The 25,783-nt window shown below is 41.8% G+C and overlaps 1 protein-coding gene across 1 annotated transcript in view; it reads left to right on the forward strand.

The window, feature by feature from the left end:
* Positions 1 to 25,783, forward strand: part of LOC104161453 (collagen alpha-1(XXII) chain-like) — a 137,962-nt gene that overhangs the window by 93,712 nt on the left and 18,467 nt on the right. The window contains exons 25-35 of the mRNA XM_009699905.1: positions 11,605 to 11,653; positions 12,099 to 12,146; positions 14,815 to 14,928; positions 15,107 to 15,160; positions 18,111 to 18,164; positions 18,987 to 19,040; positions 21,904 to 21,957; positions 22,782 to 22,835; positions 23,904 to 23,957; positions 24,558 to 24,602; positions 25,554 to 25,607. Of these exons, the coding sequence (XP_009698207.1) occupies positions 11,605 to 11,653; positions 12,099 to 12,146; positions 14,815 to 14,928; positions 15,107 to 15,160; positions 18,111 to 18,164; positions 18,987 to 19,040; positions 21,904 to 21,957; positions 22,782 to 22,835; positions 23,904 to 23,957; positions 24,558 to 24,602; positions 25,554 to 25,607 (634 nt within the window). The remainder of the gene's footprint in view (positions 1 to 11,604; positions 11,654 to 12,098; positions 12,147 to 14,814; positions 14,929 to 15,106; positions 15,161 to 18,110; positions 18,165 to 18,986; positions 19,041 to 21,903; positions 21,958 to 22,781; positions 22,836 to 23,903; positions 23,958 to 24,557; positions 24,603 to 25,553; positions 25,608 to 25,783) is intronic.

Consider the following 25,783-nt stretch of genomic DNA (forward strand, 5'->3'; position numbering starts at 1 on the left):
TCGCTTTTACCTTGCTGAATACTATCTATGGCAATGCAGACTGGGTCAGTCACGTTTCACACTGTGACTGTGTCATGGCCTTCACGGTCCTTACAGGGTGACTGATGACTGACGATTTGCTGGGTGTTATTTGTTATGATTTGCATAAAAAAACAGTGATGTTCTTCCATTTTTTAATGTTCAGTCATTAATATTAATATTAAAATGAAATTAGCAAATGAGCATCTGGCTTGTTTGAAAGTCACTAGGCTGTAGCTAGTTTTTAATTACTGATTTCTAGATTCAGTACAGGGGTAGGTGAGTTCACTTCCGCATCCTGATATACACCAGATGACAGTTATTCTTCATTGGGGCTTTAGCATCTGCATAACCATGAGCACAAATGTCTAAGAACTTGATTGCAAATGTAGACCATCACGTCTCTCATACAGGAGGATTAATTTTTTTCTATGTCATCACTGTTTGATCACTATCAGGATGAACAGCCACCTACATATCACACTATTCCTGATTGACTTGGTTTTATTTATTTAATCTGCTTCACTAAACACTTTCTTTTTAATGACTATTATGATGGTTTTCTCCACTGTAGATTCATTACAGCCTCAGCTTCAGTGCAAAGTCTTTCAAAATTGTAAAGCACTGTATAACCTTGAATCCATTAGGCTTTCACAAAGACTGAGCTGCACAGAAAAAAATAGAATAAAGTCACTGGAGCTGCTTCAGTACATATTACATACCGAATTAAAGGTGTCTGTCTATACCCTTTTTAGCAATGTGACAAAATTGTGTGTATAATACTTTCAGCTTTCGAGCTGTAAGACAGCAACTCTTTTTAATTGGAGTCTTCACCCTGTTTCCCCCTGTGCCCTTAGCCTCTCTTGGGCTTTGCTCCCTGCATAAAAGGTATACACAGATTAGGATTTTTTCACTTTGTTTGCTGAAGTATTGAGTTACTATTTACATAACACTGAGCCATAAACTGGGTATTAGCAGAGTGCGTTCTTCCCAACTGAACCATAAGCAGAAGAGGGGACTGCTTGGAGAAATGGGGTGAATTCACATGTTCATGCTGAGGTTGCCTAATGGAAGTGTGTGCTGCGTAAGTAGAAGTGTCTTGGTCTGCTTTGCCCTGTTCATGTTACTATGGATTCAGCATTATGTATTTAGCCTTTGCTTGAGCAGAGCATTAAGGTGCCTTGCATGGAGGACTGTCTGAGGATTAGTAAATTAATGTGCCTGAAATAGAAACCAAAGGGAGAGGAGTCACAGTGTGAGCCAATTTATTCAAACACAGCCCCAGAGATGTGAGGTCAAGCCTTGTTTTGGGTTTGTTTGCAATGCCAGATTCACTCATCCATGCTGGATATGGGTACCACATCGCTTCTGTGGTGTTCCCATAGAAGTGGATACCTTCTAGTGGCTCACTGTACTCAGTTGCACCTTTTTAAGTTGCATCTTCAAACAAACAGCACATGCAAACCTACTGAACTCCCTGCTTTGATCTCATTTAAAGAGCACACAGGTCCCGTGGGATGCTTTTCCTTGTGTTAAATGTAGCTGAATACAGTGGTCTTCAGTACCTGGGGGGAATTGTCCTGTGCCAGCCCAATAGATGTGAGAGTGCTGGGGTTCTGTGTCCCCAAGTCCGTCCAGTAGCAATGCTGAGCGTGTATTGTCAGTGGGCATATGCAATGCACACACATACATACACACGCGTGTGGCCATGCAGAACAACACAGAGAATAACATCTTTATCAACACTCATACAAGCCTAACCAGCACCTTCAGAAACATGAGCAAGGGCATCTCAATCCTGCTCCTCATCTCCAGCTGATCAGATTTGAAGGTGATACGTTGGAACATACACATGAAATATGGGTCTTTCCAGCAACTGGTCTTGAGACACCTACTCTGCCCAGTACCCAGGCCTCTGTAGCCCAGTGTCCTCCAGTTGCTGGCACCCAGACCTGCAAGCCCCTTGGGTTCACAGCCTCACAACCCAGTTGCTGGCACCCAGACCTCTCCTACTCACCAGCTCATCTAGCTTGAAGCTCACTGACATTCAACGACACGAGCTCAAATTCATGAGCTCACCCATGCTAAGGAGTATTACAAATAGGATCTAATGAGAATACAGGACAGACTGTGGTGATAAAGTGCAGGGCTTAGTCAGACAAACAACATATTAGCATACAGCTGGCCTCTTTAGTCCCTTTTTCTTTTTTTCCTCACACTTTTTCCTCCATGATCCACCTCCATGTCTTCCTTACTCTGCCTTTGATCCTTCTTCTAAACATCCTACTGTGAGTATTGCACATTCCTACAAAGTCTGTTTGAGCCACCTGTCAGACTTCTTTTCCTCACCCTTTCTTCTCCAATTTTTGTTATGTTGGTACTTCAGGACCTACCCTGAACAGGAGGATGTTAATTTTAAGCTCTGCGAGTGTTTTGATTGCTGTGTCTTTTCTGTTTGCAGGGCACTGTGGGACCCCCAGGAGACAAAGGGTCATTGGTACAGTATGTCTTTCTAACTACACCCAGATTTTATGGGGAGGGGACAACCACATTTATTTTGTTTCTACCAGTAATGTCATGAAGGCATATTTAATTAGTTTCTTCTTGCCCAAAGGTGGTAGGGTCACAGGGTGGCTGACCCTCGAATGGGGATTTTGCTTGTGCATTACCAGCTACCTGTCTGCTATACTGAGTTGTGGGACAAAAAAAAACTCTTGGCATGGTGACAACTTTTCCTTACCTGTCAATATGGTCCTACAAAAGAATGAATGAGTCACTTGTTTAATGCTTAATTCCAAAAAAGTATTTCAAGGCACATAATTCAAGGCACACTGTTATGCCTTATAGAAAGGCCTCAAAGGTTTAAAATAAACCATTTTTAAGCATTTTTCTCACTTAAGTCTTACAGAAAACCCTGCATTTCAATATTCACCAAACACAGCTAGTTCCTCAACATGCAGTTTTACAAGGATGCAACCCATTGGTGTGAAACAAGTAACTCTGTACTGTGGTCTCAGTATTGAGCTGGCATGAATTTCCAGCACTACAGACAGTCCTAACCAGTGCACTAGCTTAGCACTGAGGAGCTGGACCTTCTTTTCTCCTCTACAGTCCTGGGCTCACTCATATTTTCTCCCCATTCATAAACTTACCTACATTTAAAGAGTCATCAAGGTATGTGAGGCTTTAGTGATGCATGTAAAGTCCCCTGAGGCACAGAAATAATTGATGCTGTGATAGTGCAATGTGAGATATTTTTTTCTTAAACACAGTTGTTTAACTGCTAGTTATTTTTTCCCAGTCACTATTGGGTTGAGAATTTCTTCTCTTCAGCTAAGAAACAGCTGGTAAGTGCTGTTCACGTTAGTGGGTTTGTTTGTTCTCTCCCTACCAGGGTCCTCGCGGTTTACCTGGTATCCCTGGACCACAGGGGCCTCCTGGCCAGGATGTAAGTAAAATGAAAGTGTAAGTGCTCAAGAAATTTGCCAATGCTCGAATCTAATTTCCCTAAAAAATTGCACTCACACTTAACCACAGTCATTGAGTGTTGCTAGGATGGTCCAAGAGAGATGATTCACAGAAATGAAGCTCTTATGTGCTAGAGTGTCAGAGTGGAAAACAATCAGGCTAAGGAAGGTTGTCTCCAGGAAAGCAGTGGACTTTACCACTGAATCATTTTAAAATGACGCTCTAGAAGGGACTTGGCAGCATACACTGGGGAATGATCCCACAGTGGAAAAGGATGATTGTTACGCTGTCTAGGAACTTCTTAGAAGACACTCAGGTAAGTGATACCTGTAACATTTCTATGAAAACTAGTAACTTGTAATATTCCTAAGAAAACAGGGCCACAGCTGTTAAAATGCTCTTTGTGAGTTCATTTTGCTGCTGCTGCTGTACATGAGTGATGACCTTTTAACCTCCTGGTGTGTTGTCCTCACTCCTGCTGTCTCAGTGGGGGAGTCATGGAGCTGAAGGATAGAGAGAAACGTGGCAGATTCCCAGATGGAAAGCTGACCCCTCTTGCTGTCTGGTTTTGTCGCAGTGTTGAATCAGAAAGAACCTTTTTTTTCTCTGCTGGTTAGCCAGCTCTGTGATGTGGAAACAGTCCTGGAGGAAAACCAGCAAGGAGGCTATGAAGATTTTGAAAGGCTTGATCTTTGGATTTGTGCCTGTTGAGGGAATGCTGTGGGGAGGGGGTAGTGGCCTTCTGTAACTTTCCTCAGCACTGCTTTATGATGCTGTCATGTCTGAAATGGGTACCAGTTTTCATGAAGTCCATGGCAAGCGATTTTCAACCCTAGTGTGGCTTTATTGATGTACATCAGCTGGCCTAAAGGGTGTACTTTCCGATGGGATGAATCTCCTTTCCTTCTGCAGTGTCTGGAGAAAAAGGCCTAGTTTTTTTCCCACCTACTTTGTCACAAGACAAATGATTATGGCCAGGGTATTCCTCCACAACCCACAAGGGTAGAAATGGTCCTTTGCCTCCATCACAGATTCAGGATTGATTATGTCCTGCTGACTGCCCCTAGCTCTCCTAACCTTGTCTCAGATGTTTGAGATTTTTAATCAAGAGATTTTAAAGAGGAGGTACAATAGATGGGTTTATTACAACTGTATTGTGTGAGGAGAGTGCCCGAGCCAGCTTTTCTGAGTCTGTTTCTGGCTCTACTCAGATCAGCATTGACTGGTCAGCTCTTGGAGAGGCAGTACTACAGTCTTTACATCTTTCCTTTTCCCTGTAGAAAACTAATCAAATAGAATCATTCCTTATGGTACCTATAAAACACATCCTCTATTACACTAACTGTTTTAATTGCACTCTGTAGGTCTTTTAGGAGCTCTCTGTATTCTGGCTGATCACCTGTTAAGCAATTCTACCTGTGTTTCAGGAAGTGTAAATATAACTACAGGGCACATTCCAACGTTTCTTGATATAACAGCAGGGACATCTATTTTGACAAGATCATGTATTTGCAGTTTCTTGATCTCCACTTTCATTTATGACTAGTACAAAGGATTTTTTTGTTCTGCTTTTGCACTCTTGTATATCAATGTAGTACTCCTGTATTCTTTGAAGCATGCCCATTTTTGTACTCTGTTGTGTTTAAACAGTATGTCATCAGTTAGAAAAGCTCCAATTTGAATTGCTAATATGAATTTGCCATGCAACTCCCAAGCCATCCAGTGGCAATAGTCTTAATGACTTGCCTCAATGTCTTGTTTTTTGCTATGGCCTTTGCAAATGTATTCCATGTTTTTTTCTGAGATTGAATAATTCTTTTAAATCATATTTACATACATTAGGTTATTCTCTGCATTATTTTTTCCAGCTGAAGATTCATCAGATGCTCTTGGAAGCGTCTGCTGCAAGTTGTTGTATTCCCCAATACTGCAAATCAGATTTACAGTTGTATTTGGGGAGGTGGAAGAGTCAATACATCTTTTGCAATAGCTTTGACCAGAATTATCTCCCATAGGTGAATAGATTGTGTTTTTTTCATGACTACATTCTGGCTTCTTTCTAGTGCCCTAAAAGGATGTGCCATATTTTTTGCAATAGCACTGACTAAGGTCACCTTTTGAAACATTTGTTGGCAGTTTGATTAAATATCAAGAGTTCTCAGGACACTGTCTTTTCTTATTAAAATTTAAGTTTTGAAAATCCTTGTCCAGGTTTACAGTATAGTCATGCTGGTTTGGTTTTGTTCTGTTACTCTAGGCAAAAGGATTGGTGTTTATTTGAACTGCCCTCTAGAGTTCATTATGTCTGTAAATCCTTACGGATTCTCTTCTGGGACAAAGCTGAGATGTTGTCTTTCTCCTGTGTACTTTGTTTTCTTGTCTTCAAATTCGCTTTTTTTTCCCCACTTACCTAAAGCTCCAGTTCTTAAACCCTGAAAAGTGCTTTCTGTAGGTTTTTTGTGTTCTTTCTGTTTCCCTATAGTAGAACTAATTTGCTCTGTAACACGGCTACCACATATCATGCCTACTTTCATGCTCTCAATTGCTTTAAATATTATTTGCACTTGCTTTTGGGAAAAAAAAAAATCCCAATCACATTTTAAGCTGGCAGTATTCCTATACTGAGTATTAAAAAAGCATAGTCTTAAGTACGTTGTTCAGAGAAACTATCTCATGAATCTATCTCATATTCTGAAAGTTGCAAAAAATAATTTTACATGTTAAGAGATTTTTGGGGCATGACTGCCTCCTCCAGCTGTTCCCGACCAGGTCCCTCCTGCCCAGCCTCTGGTGCTCATGACCTGGAATCTCTGCCCAGGCTGAGGGATGTGGCTGCTGCTGTTCCATTTGCAGGTTCAACCAGTAACGAAACTGTGCATGAATCCCAGAGATACAGACATGGACATACAGACACAGAGGACACCAACACAGCTGATCACACAGATTGCCACAGGCACAGAGCTGCCTTCAACAGCACCTACATACAGGACTCATAAAACATAAGCACAGCCAGCCAAGTCCCCTCATTCTCTTCGGCTGGCAGAGACAGAAGGTCACTAGTAGTGACACACACCCCCTACTCTCTACATTCACAAGCACACACATATTTGCAGATCCTTCGAGCATTGGCACAGCCCCTCTGTCCTAGCACTCCTGTCCAGATCCCAGAACCACTTACCCGCCCCACAGGTCCCCTGCTTGCCTGCTGGTCTAACCTGATGCTCGCTGCAAACATGCAACACTCATACACTTGTCCCTCATGAACTCCCCACGTGCATACCAGCATGGAGCCCCCCCACCCACCTGATATCCCAGCCTGGACCCAGGTGCCCCTGGAAATTCCCTGATGAATACCAGCCCCCTACACACACACACCAGGACTCACCCCATCCCAGCTGGCACCACGCACATGAGCTGTGACCTGTGGTCCCATAGCAGCCACTATTGTGGAGCCCCTCACTCACCTGCCTCATGCTGCTCCCCCCAATAGGCAGTTTTGGGAACATACACCATTCCTGCCCCAGTGGCTGGAGGTTAAAGACCCCTGCAGTCCAGTACCTGACAACAGAGGCTGGGGGAGCCCACCCCCCTGGTCTGACTCCAGTAGCTGGCACCAGTTTTCACTCACATGTGCATACAGGTCTCCTCAGCAGCTGGCACAGCCTTTGCAGCACACATACACATTATGCACAGAGATAGTTAAGAAAAGGTTTAATAAGAAGGTGTAAGATGATAGGACAAACCATGGCTATCAGGTGCAGGGCTCAGCAAGGCAAGTGCACTGACCAGCCCCATTTTATGCATGACTGGCCCCTTGTATACCCTTTTCTACCCCGTTTGTTCCTCTCTGCTTCCCCTTTCTCTGCACATACCCTTATGCATCTCCAGAGCTCTATCAGTTCCTGCACCCCTCCCAGTTGAGGCCCCCCCTGGTTTACAGTCTTACCACTTGTGAAGTCCAGGTTGATCTTCATAAAAGTGCAGCCTGTGCTTTCTTGATAGTCCATCAATTAGTGTGAGTGGCAAGATATATTTCTTGTTAGGTCTGTGTCTTGATATATTTTGTTTCTGACTTCCTCCTTTTCCCCTAGTTCCCAAATTGACAAGGTCCCAGATAGATAACCTTGCTGGAATAAACCTTCTTGCACTCTCACATACCTTCATCAATTGGTGTGGCTGTCCAGGTTTGGTTCCCATCACTGCCTCCCTTATTTGTCAGTCAGGTTTGTGTCCCTGTATGTTCTTATTTATGACTTCCTCCTTATTTTCTCTTGTTGCATTCAGAAAGGTCCTTGACCAGATACCCCTAAAGGAGCAGACACTGTGTGGCCAAATACCCTTACACTACACGTTCTTGGTGAAGCATGGAAGCAGCCACTCTGTCTGTCTGCTGGGAGATAAAATGTTTCTGTTTGACATACCTACTTAGTTCTCTTAAATCAGAAAACAACCTGAATGAGACATTCTCTTGTCCTACTATTAGCACCGAGGGCACCCATTTAATAGGCTTTTCTGCATTTTGATTATGATAATTTTAATTAACATAAACATTGAATTAATCACTTTTTAATTATGTTAATTATTGATGATAACTACATCCCAGTATTACCAGGAAGTTAATCTTACCCTGCATTTATTTTCGTAATTACAAAAACTTTGTGGATGCATACATTACTGTCATCAGATCTGAAAAGCAGAGTTTTCTGTTCTGGGATTGATTTTCCCATACAGTTAGAAGGACAGCTCCAAGAAGCCTGTGTGTTTGTTTTAGGGTACATACACCCCTAACCAGATTACACTTATTAAACTTCCTATTGGCTTTTTATTCCTGGGACTTATAACCTATTTAAGCTATTGTATTTCAAGTTTAATTTTCAGTCTTGTAATAGAACTACCCCAACATAAGCCTGTATGACTGGTTTCCGCTTTCCTTACACACTTTCTTTTATTTTCACATGTATCACTTACCTGAGCATCATTTTTCAGCATGTCATCTGCACAGCTTCCATCAGTTCCCAGTCAGAGACTATTCCTGTGTGTCAGATTTTGCAGACTGATAGAGTACTCTGGATTCTGTGCATCATACCTCATCATTGCTGACATCTTTTTGCTGCACTGGTATGCTGAAACGCTCATTGAATATTCTACTTTGTGCCAGCCACTGTTGGCTGCAAACTCCTGAAAGTGTTCAAACTTTATGAGCTTTCCAACACTGGTTGTTATTTGGCTTTGTGCATATTTCCATATCGCATTGGCAGTGTTTCTTTTCACTGCCATGCAGTTTTTTTGGGCAGACTCTTTTAAGTTCTTTTTTTTATTTTCTAGCTTTCTCTTTTGCAGTTTCCTCCCCTGTTAGTCAGCTTGTCAGATGCAGTTATACCCTCTGTGCCTTCCTTCTGGCATTTTCATTCTTCTCTGAGCAATGTTTGCAGCTTGGCCATTGTTGTCAGCCTTTTCTAACTCCAGGTGTCTATAGTCCAGCGATCTTTCCTCTACTTTGGACTCTGCTTCCAGTTGCCTGTTCTCTGATAATGCAACATGCTGAAGTGCCATCATCCTACATCTGGCTTGTTCATTTCAGCTCAGACAACCATTCTTCAAAGGACATTCTTTTTGCAGTCATGTACCTTTCAATTGTTTGACTTTTCCTGAGGATGTAGTGTTTTCCAGATTTGTCAGCCATTGCACATAGCTTAATTTCTTATCCCGACTTATTTGCACCCTGTTAAAGACATCACCCGCTCCACATCATAGAGCGTTCAAGAAAATAGATCCATCCCTTTTTGTCTCAAGGCAATCTGATACTATGTGGACATCATAGCTATCCTTGAATCTTTCCTAGGATATCAGTTTTAGTCACTCCCTTCCTGTGTGTCTTTTCTAACTAAGAAGTCTTTTCCTACATTCTTCTTTAAATAAATCTTCTCTAAATACTTAAATTCTACCACTAGTACCATGTCATGTTTCAGATCCCCAGGCTAAAGGCTGTCAGCAAGCCCTATGGTAGAAATAGTTTATTTATAGCTACATTAATAGTCAGCATGAAAGATATTTCTGAATTGTCTTCTCTGTGTTGCTTTCTGGTCCAGGATGATTCTGAGGGCTCAAGTCTTTACTTTGTATCACACTCCTTAAAGCAAGTGCTGTGTGAGTCTTCCTGAACAAAGTAGGTCTAGGAATATAAGGTCTGTGTAATCATTATTCAGGCAACCCTCTTCCCACTTGCAGAAGTAGTTGAGAACCAAAGTGGAGAGGATGCCAAAAACATGACCTGATAATTAGCATCTGTGAAAGAGAAGAAATTTTGGGAACACCCCGCAATCTTCTACATTCACATTGCTGCTCTGTGTAAGAAGCAAAACTGTAAATGGTTATAATATTTCCTTATATTTACTCAATTCCCCTGAAGGACATTTGTGGAGAATTATGAGCTAAGAACCTCCTTCACACCTTATCTTCTCTTGGTTCTCACCTGCAGAAGGTTTAGTTCCTCAGGAAACAAGCTTTCATCCATGGGCTGCAGTATTACTTCAGTTCCACTTTAGATCCACTTCAGTTCATGTTCAATATTCATCCCTTAGAAAGTCAAGGTAGCATAAGGATTGTTGTTCACCCAGTGTTCAATGTGGACAAAGAACCACCAATGTATTTTCCCACTTTCTCTCTCCTCTAGCAAGAGGTACAGGATTTAAGTTGCAAATGAGATACAAGGATGAAATTCAAGTTTGCTCTAAAACTGTAATTATGGTGTAGGAGGGTATCATGCCTTTGTGTGCACACACAGTGCACTTAAGTCATTAATCCCAAGGTAGCCAAGTAACTCCCCATCTGGTTGTCTGCATAAGTAACACAATGAACTGGTTGGAGACAAAGGACCAACCTGAGACAAGGTGATTGACAGAAGACCTAGTCCCCTTCCTGGTAAAGAATTTGACCAATTTTTAAAGGAGCTTTGCAGGTAGAAATTTTGGATAGTCCCAGAGAGTCCCCTCAGTAGCCCCTGCTGAGCCTAGACTGATTGAAAGCCATTCCTTGTATCCTCAGTGTGTTGATTAACATCCTGGGTGGGCAATCTGGCACCATCCCAGAGACCTCTCCAGATGGGTCCTGCTGCAGAAACAACAAAACTGAACACAGGTAAGATGCTCTTAAATGGACAGTAGAAACTGTTTCTGCAGATGCAAAAATGTTCACGTAGGACAGCCTTTTGTATGTGGTTAAGATAATTAGAAGATATTTTCTGTGTTCTTTAAGGTACTCAGAATGGTTAGAATATGCATATGCTTGAGTGATGACACAGGGTGACGGGCCAGGTGGATACAGGAATTTAGCAGAGAATGGTTTGGGGAGATCTCACCCAGTCCAACTTAAAACACCACTGCAAGGATCCTTACAATGCAGGTTTCTATCACCATCTGGACAGTGACCAACTGTCTGTTCAAAAGATTGAGTTTCCCATGTAAGCATTATTTTATGCAAATTTTTAAAATAATCTTTCATTTTGTTTTGGTTTGTTGTGTTTTTTTTTTTTTCACAAACTAATGACTTGCTAAGGACAGGCAAGAGATGCCCATTGAGGGAGGGGTGTCCCTTTTCCAAGCCATGGCTTCCTGGACTTAAATTCTAAGGATGCTGGTCGTTTCATTGCCTTCATCTCATGAAAACTGGTACCAATACACCCCCACAAACAAACAAACAAATAAAAAGGCTCATTGCTGTTTCAGGGGCAAGGGACTGGTTTGCAAAGCTTGTGCAAACAAGGTCTTGATTTTGCAGGTTACAGGTGTCTTCAGGGATTTAAAGAGTCATCCTTCACACTACTGCAGTTCATACTGTTTCCTGTGACCAGAGGACAAGCTAAAGCAATTTCAGCCTTTGTGTGGCTCAAATGAATTTAACAAGGTCACATGGTAGATAAGTGAGATTTAGGAGGGGTTCAGAGGATATTAAAATGGCAGATATTTAAAGGAATTTACTGCTTGTCACATAAAAGGAGCAGTGGTGCTCATTGGCAGAAAGTAAAATGTGTGCTAGTCCAGAACAGTCAGCAGAGTGCGGGAGAAACCAGGGCATTATTGTATGATAATTCCACAATTTTTTCTTCGTCTTGATCTGTAGGGTCTACCTGGAAATCCAGGGGAAAGAGGACCTCCTGGAAAACCAGTATGTAACTTCACTTCTATATTGCGTCTTCCTTTTAACTCAAGTTTCCACCTGTACACCTCACCTCAGAATTGTACTTCAGTGCATTTCCACTGTGGCTCTTTCCAGCAGAGCAACTGGAAAAACACTAAGAACCACTAAGGGGTTATGATAAAAATATCTGGGATGGCTTTGGAACAGTAGGAAACTAACTGGATATCCTGCATGTAAATAAAAGCCAAAATTTGAAAGGCACTTTCTCAGCACCACTATGCAGTACCCTCAGCAAGAGCTCATCTGAAGTGTGATGAAGTGCATTGATAACGTAGGGCAGGAAGTATGTGATTGACCCAGTGAGTCCCTAGGCAGGGCAAGGGATGCCAATGAAAGTCTATAAGCATGTTCAGGAAAATTTCTTATATCTTGATGCCTTTGAAATTGCTTGAGATAATGAATTTCTCATTCCACAGGGTTCCTCACCCCTGCTCTCTCCAGAGGACATAAATCTCTTAGTAAAGGTAATCGACCTTTGATGATGGTAGGAGTTTATCTGTATGTTTGATTCAAATCTGACTAACACTCTGTGATGGGAAAATGTCTGAGACACATGTGCAAAAGGTGCCTTTAAACACTTTGTCAAAGCTTCAAACTTGCAGGTCTCCTACTTGCACTGATATTGGGACACCAGAGCACATGCTAGAGATCAAAATCCAATGCCTTTTGACCATCCCCAGCAGTGAAATGACCTACAAAGATCTTTATAACATGGTGCATGTTACAAAAGCTCTGAGACTTTTTCAGCTCTGAGGCATGCATTCCCAAGGAAAAATAAATGTTGTCAAGTTGCATTATCTAAACTAGAAAATGGAAACCATTTTAATAAAATGTCTGACTTTTCACGTATACCTTCAACAGTGACTTGGAGTAGTTTTGAACTGTGAGTGCAAAGTCAGTTTGCAAACTGCATCTCAAGGGATGCAGGTAATTAACTCCAGATGCACCCATGATCTATCTGTGTTTTTACACTCCATGTAGAGAGTTGTCTGGGAAGTATGTCAGTATTTGACAAGTGTTGACTGCAAAATCTTTACAGATTTACATGGGTCGAGTTGGGAGATTTTTAAGCAGTCTTGGGATATGGCAAGAAATACTTGCTTATTGATTAAAAGAAACTAAAAGATTACCTTTTTTAACAACCCCATTAACAAAAGACCCTGTTAAGATTGCTACTGTGAGGTGCCCTCATTGAAGAGCTGTCTTTCTACAGAGACAAGTATTTTTCTGAAGATTTCACTGTATCATATTGTTTGGGATTTCTGATCAGGGTAATATCAAGAGACGGATTCTTAGGTACAGGATGTCATTTTAATGCTCCTTTGTTTTCTTCCTTTGATTATGTTATGGTTAAACATATTCATATGCCTTGCATATTCTTTCTGCTTGGTATTTTTTCACTCCACGCTTGGTACAGATCCATATAATCCCATTTTCGACTAAAACAGAACCAATTCTTCTTTCAGTATATCCTCCTTCAGTTAAGTTTCTTCTAAGTAACTGCACTTTCTGAAGTTGACTACAGGCTTTTCAGACAGTGTTTGCTTTCAGAATTGATAACGCTTGATGTTTATAGTTGTTACCAAGGTAACGGTAGGATCGGTATGCAGAAAGACCTATGCTTATACTTATCCCTGTGGGAACCCAGGTGACTGCTGGCTCTCTTATGTTCCACAAGTGAAAAGGTGTAAAAGGGTTGCACCTGAGGGAAGGAGCAGACAGGACAGGTGAGCAAAAATTGACCAAAGAAGTATTCCATCCTTTACGTGTCATACTTAGTATAAAGCTAAGGGATCATGGGGGTCAGACCTTCTTCTTTCATGGCCAGCATTGTTGTAGGACTCTGCTTGTTCCCCTGCCTCTAATCCCAACCCATGTGTTCCTGAATGTGCTTCCTGTCTGCTGCTAAATCCAGCCCGGGACATCCACTGTGGCAAGCAATTCCATGATCATCACTGGGAAGCTCAATATGAGTTTTGTCTATTTTTATTTCTCTTATTAGTAGTATTGATATTATTATACAATTTTTCATTGTTATTGTTTTATTAAAGTTGTTTTCATTTTCCAACCCCCAAGTCTCTCTCCCTTTTCTCCTTTCCTTCCTCTTCTGGGGGAGGAAGGAGTTAATAGAGAGCATCTGTCATCCGCTTTAATTGCCAGGCTAGCCTTAAACAGTGACACATACAAAGCAGCACCTTGAAATCCCAGATGAAATTAGGACTCTCTTGTTTTGAGTGTTTCTCAAGCACTTACATTGTAAGTAGATACATATGCATGTAGGGACTGAGATTTAGAAAGACAGTTTACCCCACAATTTTGCAATGGATGATTGACAGAGTTGGGTGTTGGAGCAATGTCTCCTGACTCTCGGCCTGATGATCTGCCTGTTGTGCTACGCTGTCTCTTATAGGCAGGATTCACTCCCCTTTTGCTAAAGGGAGTCTGCCTTTGAAATGGAAATGTGATATTTCATTTCCTGAGGATAGTAGAAATGTAGAAATTACTGAGATGATGCTTCAAAGAGTTTTGGAAGGAGGGGGGTAGTATTTCTCCATGACAGAATCTGGCCAGGACACTGTGACATTCACCTGGTCTTCACATACTCCATTGGATGAGTCCTCCTTGACCACACTAGCTGTTGAATACAGCTTCCTTTGCAGAACAACCTTTCTGACATTGTGCTGCGCTTGGGTTTTCCCTAGCAATATGCCTTCTGAGCAGTAACCCAGCTTTTTCAGACTGGTGTAGACACAGTTTTCTAGTACTCTTGTAGCTTCAAAACAAGGTTGTTCTTGGTAGTCTTGCTTTGCAGCTTTCTGACCTCCCCATTAGGAAGAGCTTTTCCTTGCTTTCTTGATCCTGGATGATCAGTTAGGACTTGTCCAACTAGAACTGACAGGAAACTCCCCATGGGAGCACGTGTAAGCTCAGCTGCTGGCCCTGACTCTGCTCCACACTGCCCTCATTTCAGATCTGTAAGGCAAAGTAACCCAGATCCTAACCAGTGTGGCCAAACTGCAAAGGCCTATGTATTATACTAGCACTATACTGCTGCATTCATAATGAGTGTCTGTAGGGTCTGCTAAGTGCCTTCAGTCTATTGCTAATTTATTTCTCCATGTTCTTTCCTAGGATGTGTGCAGCGAATGCCCTCCTGGCCCACCAGGACTGCCAGGCATCCCAGGTTTCAAAGGTGATAAAGGCCTCCGAGGACCACCAGGTAGAGATGGCCAGGATGGGAAAATGGTAAGAGAGCTGGGGAAGTGACCATGTTTTGGATGTGGTATAACCTTGTTTTTCTTATCATATTTCCAGATGGTTGATTTTAACTTTTTTTTCATCAACAACCTACTGAATCATTTTTACATGTCTGTGGAGTCAATGGACTAAACTAGTGTTTACCTCTACCTCTTCTGTATTGCAGGGGAATGCTGGTCCCAGAGGTCCTGCAGGTCCACCTGGCCTAGATGGCCCAAAGGTTGGTTGGTTTTCTTCAGCTGTCTAATGAAAATTTATTTGTGACTAGTTAGTATCCTAGCTAAAGCAGGATCTTGGTGGCATCCACTTCTGTGTATAGAGGTAGGACTGACCTGTTGGGTGGGCCCTGTACTGGCAATTCACTGAAGTGACACATGCATGCAGAACTGCACCGCTCCCCACATGAACACTGTTTCACATAAACAGTGTCTTCTATCATCTCTCTGTTCACACAGACACACACAGACACACACACACAGAAGTGGAGGGCCCGATTCTTGATGTTGAATTTCATTACATTGGTGTTTTGATGACGGATAAGGACTTCAGAGTAAGTCTCAATCCAAATCAGGTGAGGAAGAAATGAAAGCCTCAGCAGTAGCCACCCTGCCTGTTCCTCTCCTCTTTGAATCCTATAAGCTTGGATCACTTTAATTAAGGCTGATGCAATGGGCTGCTGGGCTCCATATACACTATCTGCCATGGTGGTTTTATCCACAAACTCTGAATGTTTCCTGGAACACGCTATAGGAAGTACTCCTTGTTTCAGTTATATGCTTCTGCCTAACCATCTAGGGACACAGACCAACATAAAACTTCCAATATCTGAAGGATTCCAATAATGTCACATTTCAAGCATTTCTCATTAAAAGGTCTGTCATCAGTCTGCTCACAATGCCAGTGCCTGGTCATAATCAAAACCTTTACAACTGCCTAATGTGAAATAAATCAAAACGAACGAATGGATAGAGAGATAAGGTGATTTCATGATGGACCGCACCTTCCTCCTGACTTCCCTGCATTCCCTGACCTACTGTATAAAACAGCTTCTGCTATTATAACATCTTTGTATTTGCACTTATTAGGGTGTATGACAAGTTAATAGAGATTCATGATAATTTTACATCTTGCAATTAAAAGTGTGGTGGGGAGCGCAGTAGAGTCTCAAGAGCAAATAGAGGGTTGATCAAAATGGAATTATGTTCCAGGGTAAATTTCACAAAATAATTAGTAACCCATAAAGACAATAACTGGCAGAAACACCAAGTAGTCTGAGACATACTGTCTGCTGCTTTCTTATATGCTAGAAGAAAGCAAAGATTTGGGCAGCAAGACTGAATGTTTAGGTGAAGTAATAGGTCCAATTTTAAACTGCATGTGCATAAAATACAATCAAGTAATTGACAAATAGTCTAACTTATATTCAGGAAAAAGGCAGATTCACAGACTCTGCGAATGCTAAAAGAACATATTCTAAGACTGTCATGGAGGCACACCTGTATTTGCTGCGTAGGGGACAAGGTCAGCCAAAACTGTCCAGGAGACAGTCCCATCGAGTCACAAGGTCCAGAGAGGACCCCCTTGCTTTCTAAACTCCTTCTCAGAGAGGAGCCTGGGTGCAGCTGGATCCACTCCTAGTCCCAGACTTGGTCAATCGTTTATGTCTAAAGGATTATATAAACATAATCAAACTAGGCAGATGGCAAACTCAAAAGGGGAATTTATTTGTCTAAACAAAGTTGAAAATTAGGATAAAAATAAAATGTACTCTTAACCAAAATAGCTTTACATTCCAATAAACATTAAGCTACAGGTTCAGGACACCATATGGAATTCATTACTACATGGCTCAGGAGATCCCCAGACTTTGGAATGATAATCCAAAATGTGCAATCCCTCACCTATAAGATGAGGGCTGTCAGCCTCAAGGAGTTTCCTTAGGTGACATCCCAGCCTAAGGAGAGAGTCCGCAGCGGCACACCCACTGCTCCAAAGAGGACCAACTCAACATGGCCTCCCAGCCCGGCTCCCTTTATAACCTAGGTCAATCTGATCTGTGGCCATATATGGTCAGTGGTCTAGAAACTTCTCTCAACTGAGGTGTTTGATTGGCTAAGGGTCGTGCCTGTTGACCAAGAGGTCCTGCCTTTCCTGTCCCCTGTTAGAGAGATCCATCGGTCAAGAAGTTTCTGGTGTTGTTGAGGGGGGGAAGGGGGGCTGCATCTGCCACGAAGACCCCTAAGAAGGTGCAAATACAAAGACAGTCTTTGTGACTCCTTCCTAAATACATTAGGAGGATCCTCACAGTGAAAGACCCAAAGAGCTCTGCACTTTTGAATGTGTAGTATATTGTCCTTACCAATACCATCCAAACTAGTATTAGGTCTCATTCTGAAATAGAAGAGTAAGACTGCAGATCTTTGCTCATGAGCAGCTTCATGCCTTCTGGCAACACGAATTAGGCCTCTTTCAATTAATAAATAGCAGCCCTTACTTCCCCACTTGTCTCCTAGCTGCCACGTAGTAAACCAGAGCATTATTTCCATGGCTACCAATTCATCAGTGTTCTGTCCATTGTTCGTAATTTGTTCACCGTCATCCAGTATTTTTCACTGTGTAAGACTCATCTGACCTTACTTCAAACATTGGTAATACAGACACCTACATTGAGTTAGCTGCCTCTGTTCTGTTGTCACTAGCACAGGAAGAGAGAGAGAGAAAAAAGGGGGCACTTTCTGGGTATGAATTTTCTGGCTCCACCTTAGAAATGCTGGTTTTATTGCTGCTGTCCCTGAAGGGAGAGAGGGTTACTGGCTCATACTATGGATGTCTTTGTTGGGCCAGATGATTCCTTACCGAGATCTGATTTAGTGAAGTTCCTAACAACCTGTCTGCATTCTAAGGATGTATAAGTCCTCTTGATATCCAAGAGGCTACAACATTAAAAAAGGGCTATGTTGGGTCTGCTCAAAGGCCGTTCTTCATGTATATTCCTCGCTCCAACACCGGTAGTGAAAGTCTAGGGAAGAATTTAAGAGGAGAGCAAGCAGGACTCAGTCCTAATTTATGAGTTTCATGCTAAAATGTCGCAGTGCTTTATGAAATAGGTCAAAAAGCTGATACAATACTAAATCTAAGTGACTTTCAATGGCCTTTTTTTTCATTATCAGGGTGCTAAAGGAGACCATGGTATGACTGGGGATGCAGGAGAAAAAGGTGAACAGGTAAAAGCAGAGTGTGGTTTCCAACAATGCCATCACTGTGATTGTTCCTTCATCAATAACTCCTATGATGTCTGTAGAGGAATACCCTTCTCAGAGGCAGAGGACAAGGATGAGAACTCTTCATCACTGTTAAAGCTCAAATGGACTATGCTGAAGAGTGGAACTGCAGCAGTCCTCCACAAGCTTCCATCCCCATCTCCAATAAAAACCTTCCTGTATGATCTGCTTCCTCACCTCTAGATTGGATGCATTCAATTCTCTACATTACCTAACCCTTAGTCATTTCCCCAGATAATGCCTAGATGAGATCTGGGAGGTCAGGTGTCTTTGGGTTGAAAAAGCTGGTGTTTCCATTTGTCCTAGAAGATGAATGTAAGGATGACCTCTTAGGAGGGACTGAGATGCCACAGGAAAGAGGAGAATGGTCTAAATTAGAGCAACGTTTCATAGCTAATTTTGCCGATGGCTGAGTCAATAGTTTAAGGTGCAAATCAGCACCTCTTCAATGAGATTTGTAGGATACTTTAAACAGGTTTGGTTTCCTGCCTTGTACAATTTCACATTATTTGTTCTCATCTTCTGTTAGCATAGACATTAGAAAACATACAGCTTAAATTTAACTATGTTTCTTTCTGAAGTACAGGCTTTGAAAACCAAGGGTTTGCTTTAAAAGGCCATGGTTCTTTATTTCCTTATAACTAGCTCTCTGTTTATTGTCTCATTTTGATTTTACCTCACAATGTTCTATCATCAGTTAACTTTTATACACATCACTAGGGATGTGAATAATGTGTAAAGAAAGTCTCTCTTTTCATTCTGCAGGGCCACCCTGGAATGCCTGGCTTCTCAGGGGCTCCTGGAAACCCTGGTCCACCTGTAAGTTTCTCTGTTGCAAAGATGGTCCTGTACTTTCCTTAATAATAAAGGTTGTTGCAAGCTCCATGTGGAAGAAAGGACCGTTCCCATCTGTCTGTGCATGGCATTTGCATTTTCCAGTGGATTCCTAATGGTCCCCTGAGTGTCGTAGCGTTCCCCACTCACGATAATTGCTATTTAATACATTGGCCACTTTTCACTGATTGCTTCAACTCACTCTGTAAATTGATGCTAAGCTTCAGTCACTCTCTTTATACAAGACAATGATAATGAAAACTCTTCTGCAGAGACTACTTAGTAGTATGCATATAGGTGTTTTCTTGTGTGTGGAATATGTTGTCAGTTTGGAACCAGCACATCTAAGAGTATTTTAGTTCTCAATTTTACACAGTAGTGGTATGAGACTGGATTTTCTCCAATTTTCATATCCTGTGGGTTACTTTTAAATTAAAAAGCTTTATACATGTGTTCCTCTACATCACATTCCTTCTCATTCCTAGCTACTCTCTCCACAAATACAATTACACCTCTTTGTATTTAAAAAGGGGTGACAGTGCAGAAGCAGGGCTGAAAAAACTTGGCTCTTCTGCTTGTGATATCACCACTTGCACCCTCCAAGAGCTGGGACTTTTCCTGAGTGAAGGACTTTTCTTTCCAAATCACCTTTCTTTGCCCATAGTCATCACTACTCATATTGCTGCTTACAGTGCTGTTTGTCTCCGCTATGCTGAGGGTCTGCAACCTTTGTCTGTTCTGGGGATCAGCACAGTCTCTTCAAAGCTGAATTTACATTGCACTGACTAAATGACAGGAGGTACAAGAAAAGAAGATTAGATTAAAATTCTCTTTTCAGATGGTAGAAGTACCTGAAGGATGGTGAATGCTTTGCCACTGGGATAACATGTGGACCTGCTTTGCAGGTCATTTGCGCTCTTGTGAGCACTATTTTAGGAGAAACTAATAAAACATTTACTGCATCTGTATCAACCTCATACTGCCACAGCCATAGGGTTATTCCAGTAGGATTAAAACTCTTAAAACTGTCCTATGACACCCTCTGAATAGACTCACAAAGGAAATATGCAAAGTAAAACTGAGCCTGTCAAAGCAGAGAAGAATGTGATGTTCCCCTAGATATTTTTTTCTTCAGCGTTTGCTGACTTTTTCCTCTGTCTGCATTGACTCGTGACTCCAGGAATTTGCCTGCCACAGAGTGTGCTTCAAACTGCTCTCATAATTTCTGTTCTTCAGACTTATTTTTGTCACAAGATTGACTTTTTCTTATTTATTCCCTGTTTTCAGAAAGAAGGGCCAGGACCAAACTCAAATATCTGACTATTTCTGGCTTTGGAAGCTGACTGAATGCAGAGATTGACACTGTTTTTCTGTGATGAATGAAGAAATAATGGAATGAATGCTGAACTGAGTGACTGAAGAAAACTTCAGTCTTGCTAGCTGGGGTAGTGAGTGTGTTGACAAATGTACAAAATGCATTAATCACTCACGTTGTTTCTGCTTTATTTTGTTTAGGGACCAGATGGGGCACCGGGACCAATAGGACCAGCAGGAAACCCAGGAGAGATAGTAAGCTCTAAGCTGTGTGTTTCACCAGCAGCTTCACCTATATTTAGCTCTGTGAAGTAGAGCTGAGCTGGAACCCTTGTAATGTCCTTTGGAAGCTCCCCAAAATATTCAGCCTGAATCAGTTCTACACTTGCAAGTAGGACCTCCACAAATAACCACAGATTATGCAGCTCTTGCAGTTTTGTTTACTCACCAAAGGAAACTCTAAATTAGCTGGAGCATAATCCAGTCCATGGGACCTCTAAGGAGGTTCTGATACCTCTTGTCTGTCTGTCCTTGATAGTAACATCTCTTAGCGTCTAGAACAGGATGACTAAAACTGTTAGGATGCTTCGTGACCCAGGCTAACACCTGAACTATGTGTGGGGATTGTCGAAAGGAAACCAGACCTGAGACCATTCCCTGGTACCACTGAAAATACTAGTAGAGTTGCAAACTTTGAGAAGTCCCTGAAGAATTTTGCTACTGCTGTTTCATTTGAAGGGTGTTCAGACGCTACTTTATGGTAATGCATCAGAAAACCCAGAGAGAGACAGGTAATGTGATTGATGCTAACTTCAGGTTGAAAAGGAAAAAATGAACTTTCCCTGAGTAATGCATGCTGTTGAGCTGGAACAGTTTAAGACTGTGTAATTCTGTGATTAATTTCTAGAGCAGGCTTTCCTTATGAGCAAGGTGCCTTTTGCAGATGCATTTCAACATAACCTTCATCATAAGTAAACAGTGGTGGTCCTTCTGATGGCTGTTCCGAAATCACTGAGCACTCTCAGCAGAGAGGTCAGAGCCTACATGGACAGGTTGGCTGAAATTCCCTTTCAAATGGATGATCAAGGTTGAGACACTGTGCAGGACCTGGGATGCTATTACCCGGTCCTGTAGAGTAAGGGCATTTCTTGGGACTGTGAGCAAAACACTTCTCATAACTGCCAATTTGATAGGTATAAAATACAGATCTTCTGCTTCCTGGTTGGACACCTCATGCAGGAAGTTAAGGACTAAATATTAAATGTAATTAAACTTCAGAAAAGAATTGCCAGTCATTTCAATGGTTTCTCCATCTGTAACGATTTATAACTAATAGTTGATGTTTCATGTGAAAAGAAAGCCCTCTAGTTTAAACTAGAAGGAATTCAAGGAAACCTCCTACACTGTGTGACATGAGCTACAAGACCAGCTTCTCACAGATGTTCCTTGTCAGTCTCTACATTTGGTAAATCTTCAGCTGACAGAAGCATCTGAGGAGCTTGTCTGACCCGCAGTGTTTCTGCTTTCTTTCCAGGGTAAAGATGGCCCTCCAGGTCCACAGGGCCCACCAGGGTTGCCTGGACTTCCAGTGAGTGCAATTCAACTCCTTCTAATTCAATACATTAAACTGTTCATAAACACATAGGTGTGTAAAACAAAGAGGTGACGTTTTTGAGGTGCTTTGAAAGCTACACATGATCTGTAATGGTATCTGTCATGTTGATGCTGTGTCCTTGGTCTAGGACAGTGTGAATGCTGTATTTGATCACTTTAAAGCTAAGTGTTAATTACCAACATGGATCAGGTCCGTTCCTTACCTGCCTCCTCATTGGAAGAAATACTCTTGTGCAGAGCACAAAAATCAACTAATAGCTCCAGTGTAAAGGCACAAAAATTCACAGACTGGAATATTGTCTTTATCTGAATCCACAGTCAAAATTATTCCTTTGCACTGATGCAAGCTCAAGTGCATCTTGGGCATAGACTCTTCTCTTCTGAAAAATATATTAGTTCAGCATTTTGGGTTTTTTCAATCTGTCGTAGGGGTAGGGCCAGAGCTATTTCTAGTGTAAAGTAGCCTAGTTGAATGAAGATAATGGCATTATAATGATTTATAACACCTTTTTTTAGAATCCTGTTTTAAGATTATTGGAGTGCTCGCATTACTGAGAAGGAGGAAACCCCTTAGACTTGCCATATTGGAAAGGGAAACGGTTTATGCTGTTACAGTGGTGCGGCAAGGAGAGGTTTATGGCTGACCTATAGAAATGGAGTAATTTTTGGAGGGTTAGGCAAACTTAAGTATGCCATGATGAAGCAGAGTTATCACTGTGAAACTCACACTGACGAAAACCACACCAGTCTTCCCTATCGACTCCTTCCTTTTTACCCTGTTTTGCATTTCATTTACAGGGCATTGCTGGGAATGATGGCAAAGATGGCAAGCCAGGATCTCTTGGGGAACCGGTAATGTAATTTAAAACTGTTTCTCTCAGGCAACCAGACCCTGCATCCAGTTATTGTTTTTCGAGCTGCCTATCTATGGACTCCTTAAGGGGGGCAGGGAGCCTGTTTGCATGTCTTTTTTTAACACCAGAAGGACTATATTGTCTTGAGTAATTTGTAAGAGTCACATGCTACCAATCTTGAAAAGAAACTGGGTTCTTTTACTTTTACAGCTACCATAAATATACTAAAACTTAGTGATTCCACTTTTACAGCTACCGTAAATATTGCAGAGAAAGAAGGTTGTCTTGTAACATTAAACCTAGTGATCCATTTTTTAGGTAGAAGATTATGAGGCATAAAATCTTTAAAGGAGGTGTCTTTAAAGAAGCCTTTTCTGTATTGCTTTGCAACAGTTCTGTTGTCCAGGATTAGAGGTTTTATATTTGATTTTCTCTACTTAGTCTATGCTTGCATTTGCTGAGGGAAAAAAGCTGAGCCATGAAGATGTGAGCCAAAAGGAGATGTTAATAAATTGGGCAGTGAATGTTATTCCTTACAACTGTGTTTGTTATGTGAAGAATGTGCTTCTAGTATCTGGCATTGCCAGCCTCTTGCTATGACTTGTCAAATGGGACTTAGTGGTTCTGAGAAGAGCCAAGTTCCCAATCATTAGGACAACTGTTATGTGGAGCAGCACTTGTCACAGCAGTTGCAGACAGTTGTGTGCTTGCATTAAAACACCTGGTTTCTACATGCAGATGCTGATTTTGTATGTGCTGACTAGGTGTTGGTGCAGTTCTATGCATTACCCCTCTGACATTAAAACACTGTAAAGGTGCACCAGTCCGAAGATGTAAGCTGCCTTTGAACCTCAAAGGCTGCGTTCTTTACAGTGCAGGTAGGGGTATGTATGGGAACACCTGTCACTACTGTCCTCTTTGCATGCTCAGACAGCAGTGTTGCTCAAGAAACCCTGGGCAATTACAGTTCTCAGTGCTGTTACATCTAAGGGAGAAGAGTGGGAAGTTTTCAGCAGCAGAGAGGACCTGAGACTCACACTAACATGAACATGATTGTTTCCCATAGGGAAAGCCTGGAGAACCAGGGCTCCCAGGCCAGGAAGGTGCCAGAGGCTTACCGGTAGGTGCTACTCAGAAGGGTTCCATCCAGTCACTCTTCTGTACTGTAGCTGGAAAGGTTTTGTTGGGCAGATGAGGTCCTTTACTGACGCAAACGTATAGCCAAAGAGCTGGCAAGACTGAGAATAGTCATGGTATTATGACTAAATAAATAAATAATCAACAAAAATAAAACACAGGCATTTCCAAATCCTTCACACTTGGAGAAGAGCAAGTCTCTTATCTAGAAGTTAAAACACATCACCTCATGACACTTTTTCTACCAGAAGGCATAGACACAGCTGTAGCCCTTATGTTCTGTTACATGTCCTCTGAAAGAATGGGAACGATGAAATTTAGGGTTAAATAATCCATTGGCTGGTCACACCAGGAATACATGCACTACAGTCTTGATCTTGCAGCCTAAGGAGCTATGGAAAGCTCTTCCTGTGACACAGCCCTTCCTAATCAGTCTGTGGGACACAGCAGCTCCATGCTGACCAGTCCTCAGTAATCTTAGGCAAAATTGGGAAGGTTATTGAGTAAACATTCAAGCTAGAGTTTTCTTAGTGTTTCATGCTTGGGGGTAATGGATAATTATTGATTTCATTCCCTTTTGTAGGGTTTCAAAGGACAGAGAGGAGATACAGGTCCCCCAGGACCCCGGGTAAGTAACATGTACCTTATGCATGATCCTTTGGAAAAAGATTGTGTGAAGTTGACCTTTCTGAGGCAAGAGGTAAAAATGATGACAGGTCTGTGTTTAACATGGCTGTTTCCAACTAAAATTCCATGGGCCACACTCATGGCATAAAATCACAGCGCCTTTCTTCATTCCCTGTGCTGAAGTTTTGATTCCAGGTAAAGTGAGGCAGCTGGCAGAGCTGACTCCTCCAATGCTCCCTTTGAGATAGCCCTTTGTGAGGAATTTTCAAGGATGCCTCCATACCACATCCCTCTGGTGTGAATGCTGACATACAAAGTGAGGAACCCTACCGCGCTTGTTGGACAAGGATCAGCTCTCCTCCAAAAAGGCCTAAGAAGTGAAAAATAAGTCCAGGAACAAAACTTACAGAAATGAGAATAGAAATGTCTCTAGCCCTTTGACTTAGTTGCCTGGGGATCATAAAACCCAAAAATCAAGTCCTTCATGAAAAGTTGGTCTCCTTTCTGTTCTGAGCAATACAGTACAAAAAACTCCTTGGTGTAGAAAGTAGACTACAAAACTGAATGTCTTTCTGCCTAATTCTAGCTTTTTACAGGGAAATAAAATGCTCTGCTTGCAGAAGCTTAGCTGAAAAATCCAGTGTTGGATTTCCTCATCTCTTCTTCATTATAGTAGTTTTTGTATCATGAAGAGGTTTTTGGTGACTGCACTAGCAGTAGCAAATATTTTGCTAGAAAGCAGTGCACTGCCTTGTGCATCACTTACAGAAGATGCTTCTGAGTTATTTTTATAAGCTGTGTGTCATGTATGATGAACGAGGATCTTGTTGACTTTAAAAAAGTGTTCACCGAGCTCAGTCCAGTATTGCAGAAACCTCATATCACTTATAGTGGTGTTACTGGTCTGTCTTTGACCTTGAGCTAATACTCTTTCCTTTTTGCTGAATTGCAGGGGGAGCCAGGTGTGACAGGTCCTGCTGGTCGTGAGGGGCCACCAGGGAAGGATGTAAGTGCACCATTTTGAGAAGAAACTAATCTCCTTCTTCCTGACAAATGAAGATTTTAATTCACAGCAACCCTGACCTAAAACAGCTGCAGAAACTGCAATAAATTACTTGATCAGTGCTTAGGGAATGATTTATGCTAAGATCATTGGGGTAACAAAGAATTTGAGGGCCTTTG

Source organism: Cariama cristata, unplaced genomic scaffold (genome assembly GCF_000690535.1).
Source record: "Cariama cristata isolate BGI_N322 unplaced genomic scaffold, ASM69053v1 scaffold2415, whole genome shotgun sequence".
Taxonomy (NCBI): Eukaryota; Metazoa; Chordata; class Aves; order Cariamiformes; family Cariamidae; genus Cariama; species Cariama cristata.